The sequence below is a fragment of the Penaeus vannamei genome, chromosome 40 (genome assembly GCF_042767895.1).
Source record: "Penaeus vannamei isolate JL-2024 chromosome 40, ASM4276789v1, whole genome shotgun sequence".
NCBI classification, from domain to species: Eukaryota; Metazoa; Arthropoda; class Malacostraca; order Decapoda; family Penaeidae; genus Penaeus; species Penaeus vannamei.
This window is the reverse complement of record NC_091588.1, coordinates 21,589,721-21,594,720: the sequence shown is the minus strand read 5'-3', so window position 1 is coordinate 21,594,720 and position 5,000 is coordinate 21,589,721. Positions and strand designations below refer to the sequence as shown.

Here is a 5,000-nt window from a genome sequence, read left to right as displayed (position 1 = left end):
AGAATCAAAGAAAACGCAGCAAGTGAAGAAACATAGAAAACGGAACAAGTGAAGAATCAAAGAAAACGGAACAAGTGAAGAGGGAAAGAAAACGGAACAAAGTGAAGAATTATAGAAAACGGGACAAGTGAAAAATCAAAGAAAACGGAACAAGTGAAGAGTCATAGAAAACGGAACAAGAGAAGAGGGAGAGAACACACAACAAAGTGAAGGGGAAAACGTGAAATTAAGGACTGCTCAAAGGACCCATTTAAAAAAAAAAAAATTTCCGGCAAAAAGAAGAAGAAAAAATCCTTCTCGACGCTATAAAAACAACGAAAAACACTCTTTTGAAATCATGCCATAAACAAAATCCTGATTCAGCGGCGCTCTAGAGATTGAGAAAACATCAAGAGAAGTCCGAAGGAGACGTAAAGAGAGGAAAATAACAAAAGTGACACTGACAAACTGAATGAAAAGGGAGTTTAAGACTAGAAGTGAATGCACAGAAGGACCGATGAAGGTAAGACAAGTATGAAAGAATGTATAAGAGGGGAGACTAAGGTATATAACGATGAATCTCAAGAGGTGAAAGATAACCATTACTGAAAGCAGAAAATGCGAAGGTAAGTGAAAAAGGAGAAAGGGAGAGGGCAAGGCAGAAGAAAAGATGGATGCTGGAATATTTAAGAGGTATTAAGAATTGATGAGACAAGCATACAAACTGGAGATAGCTTACTGCAAACAGCGAATAAATTTAGCAAGAATTTTGGCGTGTGATGGAAACAGAGCGACACCAACAGGTATTCAGTACACACAGTATATATATATATATATATATATATATATATATATATATATATATATATATATATATATATATATTCAAGCGAATATGACTGGTGTAAATAGTACACATAGAGTAACAGTATATATGCAAATGTCTTCAATATCCCAACTCTTAAAAGAATCGTAAAAAGAATATGATGATAATAGAAAAAATAGGAAAAAAATAAAGTGATTTTTCTTTATGATAGTCACAGCACCTTGGCTTCTCTGGAAAGATCAAACTATATCATATCCCCCTTTTCCTCTCGTTTATTTACTTTGTCTATCTCCCTCTCACCTGTTATACTAAAAGTTTCGGATGTAAGTCCAATTTTATCACGTATTTCCAAGGACAAAAAGCTCTTAACCCCCCCTCCTCCCCCCTCCCCCCTCCACACACAGGAAGAGCTGGGGAAAAAATGGTTTGTGATTTTTATGTTGTTTGTGTCTTGTCTTTTTTTCCAATTTGTACATTTATTTATCTCTTTGTTTGTTTATTCTACCACTTATTTGTTTCTTCTCTACCTCACTTATTCATCTACATATTTGCGCGTTTGTTTAAGGTTTCAAATCTTTCATTAATTCATTGTTTATGAAACCATATTTTTCATAGTATATTTATGAACAGGTATTTCATTTCATTTACATTTATGCTTTTTCTCAAAATGATATGTTCATCTGTGTTCACCTTACACGTGTTCGTTAGAATATCAAATGTTATTTATGGTTGTTTTCACATTCAACGAACTGAAAAAGGAAGGAGAAATGTTATTAAATTTTGCCACATGACATTCCGTATGCTGTTACACAAAACTGTAAATAATAATCTTGTTAGATATATTGCTTAGTACAGCATAATGAGATAGAGTGTGCTATATGCTACCGTAATAATATAAGGCATTATGGCTGGTGACATTATGAACCCAAGTATGATATGATAAATTTACGAGACTTATTGTTACACGATAACATAAGGCTTAGAATATGATGATCTCTCGACATACAGTTTAATACGGGATATACTTTAAGATATGAATAGTACAACCTGGTAATATAACAAGGCTTTGAATAACAGGATGATATATTAAGAGAGTTTAATACAAGATATATAATCTCTTGACACACAGTTTAATACGGGATATACTTTAAGATATGTATAGTACAACACGGTATAGAATGATATATTAAGATATGCTAATATGAAGATATGTTTTCAGATATGAATTGATACCTTGAGTCTAAGATTCACGGCACCCTCGTGGGCGTCTAAATCACCTAAATCTTTCTCGAAGATTCTACCGCACGTCTCAAGATCTCATCACACGCACGGTTAAATGGAGAGGGAGACACGAGCAAACAGAAGGAGAGGGAGAAGGGGAGGGGCAGAGAGAGGGTAAAGGGAAAGGGAAGTGAGAGGGAGAAGAGAAAGGGCAGAGAGAGGGTAAAAGAAAAGGGAAGGAAATGAGAGGGCAAGGAGACGGTAAAGGAAAGGGGAAGAGAGAGGGAGAAGAGAAAGTGTAGAGAGAGGACAAAAGAAAGGGAAGGAAGGGAGAGGGAGAAGCGAGGGAGAGAGACAGGGAAGGGAGAGTGCAGAGAAATGGCAAGAGAGTGGGAAGACACAAAGAGAAAGAGAGAGAGGAAAATAAGAGGACAGGACAAAAGAGAGATAGAGAGAGAGAGAGAGAGAAATAGATAGACATACAGAGAGAGAGAGAGAGAGAGAGAGAGAAGTGAAGAGAAGTACAAAAAGAGAGAGAGAGATAATAATAAAGTAGGTGAGTGTACAAAAAGGGAAGTAATAATAAAGGAGGTGGACGAAAGGGCGTTAGGGATAGGGAGAGAGAGGAAAGAATCGAGGATGGAAGGAAAGAGACAGAGATGTAAAGGGGACTGAAAGAGGTGGCCAAAGGGTGTAAGAGAGAGAAAAGGAAAAAGAAGAGAGGAGAAGAAATTATGAGAAAATGTAGAAAGAGGATTGCAGAAAACTGAAGATAATTATTCCATATAACCCGTCCCTCGATGAAAAACGCCGTATGTTTAAAGGAGCTGGCATTGACATCGTTTTTACTTACCGAACACTTTGCGTGATACTTTGGTTAGGCATAATATAGCTAGCGGTATTTACACGACTCCTTGTAAGGACTGATCGAAATTTGACATAGGCGAAACTGGTAGAGCTTTTGAAAAAATAATTAATGAACATAGGCGTGATATCAGATACGCCAGAGAATCTAATGTTTGTTTTATTTATTTACGTGATGAAGGACACCAGTTAAATTGAAAAGACGCTAAATTAATTCATGAATTGTCAAATTCGTACAAGAGAAAAATAATTGAAGCCCTTCTAATTAGAAAATTGGCTAACTAGAGTTCTGGCCAATGGGGGTTGGATGATCTTACCTCTTCACTAGTTAGCAAAGCCTTCCCCAGACTCTTCGACCTTGACCTTTCTCCTGAGACCTGATTCAGATCTTGTTCATTCTGTCTTTCTACCACTATATAAGTTGTCAAAATTCTCTCCTGGTAAGCATGCAGTTCAAAGAAACCACTTGAGTTAACTAGAAATAGTTAACACAGGCCGGGCCACTCCAGAGAAAAGGCCCGTTCGAAGCATGACCACAAATCTAACTGAACTAAACTGAACTGGTATTCATTTCGGTTTTTGTCTGAAGAGGAACTCGTGAAGACTTAGAAACGTTAGGCTTATTTTCAGTTCTCACTGTGGCTGGTTTCATTTTCATTATCATTTATTATTATCACTGTGATTATTACTATTATTATTATCGTTATCATTATCTCCATAATCATTGTTATTGCTATTATCGTCATCATCATCATTGCTATCATTATCATTACTATCATGATTATCTTGATTACTATCATTATTCTTATTACTATGATAATTGGATGTAATAATGGTAGTATCATTATCATTATTATTGTTATCATTATCATTAATTTTCATATTTGTGTCGTTGTCATTAGTATCCTTATTATAATAATCATTGTTCACATTATTATTATCAGCATCAATATTACCGTTATTATTATTATTATTATTATTATTATTATTATTATTATTATTATTATTATCATCATCATTATCATCATTATTATTATTATTATCATTATTATTATTATTATCAACATTATCATTTTCATCATAATTATCATCATTAATATCAATAGTAGTACTATCCTTATTATCATTACCATTATTATTATTATCATTACATTATCATTTTCATTATTATTATCATCATTAGCATACTTGCTATCATTATTATCATCATTGGCATGCTTATTATTATTATTATTAATATCATTATCATCACTATGACTACTATTATCATCATTATCATTATCACCTGAAACTCACCAGGTGAAACACCTTGTTTCACCTGCCACAGGATTTTTACATTTACATCTCTTTACGCTCAAGTATTCATACGGCCAAGAAGTTTAGAGCAAAAAAAAAAAAAAAAAAAAAAAAAAAAAATACAGCTGATGATAGTTTACACCTCAGGACAATTATATATATATATATATATATATATATATATATATATATATATATATATATATATATATATATATATATATATATATATAAATAAAACTTAAAATTAACTTTAAAAAAAAAAAAAAAGAAACAAAATAAAAACACTCAAAAAGACATAAAAAACACTCACCTGATCTTTAGGTACATTACGGTACTTCCACTTCAAGTACTCAGTCCTCGTGATCTCCATCCCCCGCCCGTGGTTGTACATGAACACGCCAAACTCCTCAAGAATCAGTCTCTCCACTTCTTTCCCTCCTCCTCGGTTGTACTCCTCGATCAGTCGTCCTCCTGTGAGTGTAAGGTAGATCGATAGGTAGATAAGTGTGTAGATAGATAGATAGATAAGGGTGTAGATAGGTAGGTAGATAATTGTGTAGTTAGATAGGTAGATAATAGTGAAAATGGGTAAGTAGATAGGTAGATAATTGTGTAGGTAGATAGATAGGCAGATCAGTGTGTAGTTAGATAGATAGGTAATTAATGGTGAAAATAGGTATATAAGGGTATAGATAGATAGGTAGATAATTGTGTAGATACGTAGATAATATTACAGATAGATAGAAATATAGAGTAGGTAGATAAGTGTGTAGATAGAGGTAGATAATAGTGCAGATAGGTAGATAAGTGT

General features: G+C 33.8%; 1 protein-coding gene across 1 annotated transcript in view; it reads right to left on the bottom strand.

The window, feature by feature from the left end:
* LOC113829791 (transient receptor potential cation channel subfamily V member 6) overlaps window positions 1-5,000 on the bottom strand; it is a 52,241-nt gene that overhangs the window by 37,041 nt on the left and 10,200 nt on the right. Inside the window, exon 2 of the mRNA XM_070117478.1 lies at window positions 4,500-4,660. Coding sequence (XP_069973579.1) covers window positions 4,500-4,660 — 161 coding nt within the window. The remainder of the gene's footprint in view (window positions 1-4,499; window positions 4,661-5,000) is intronic.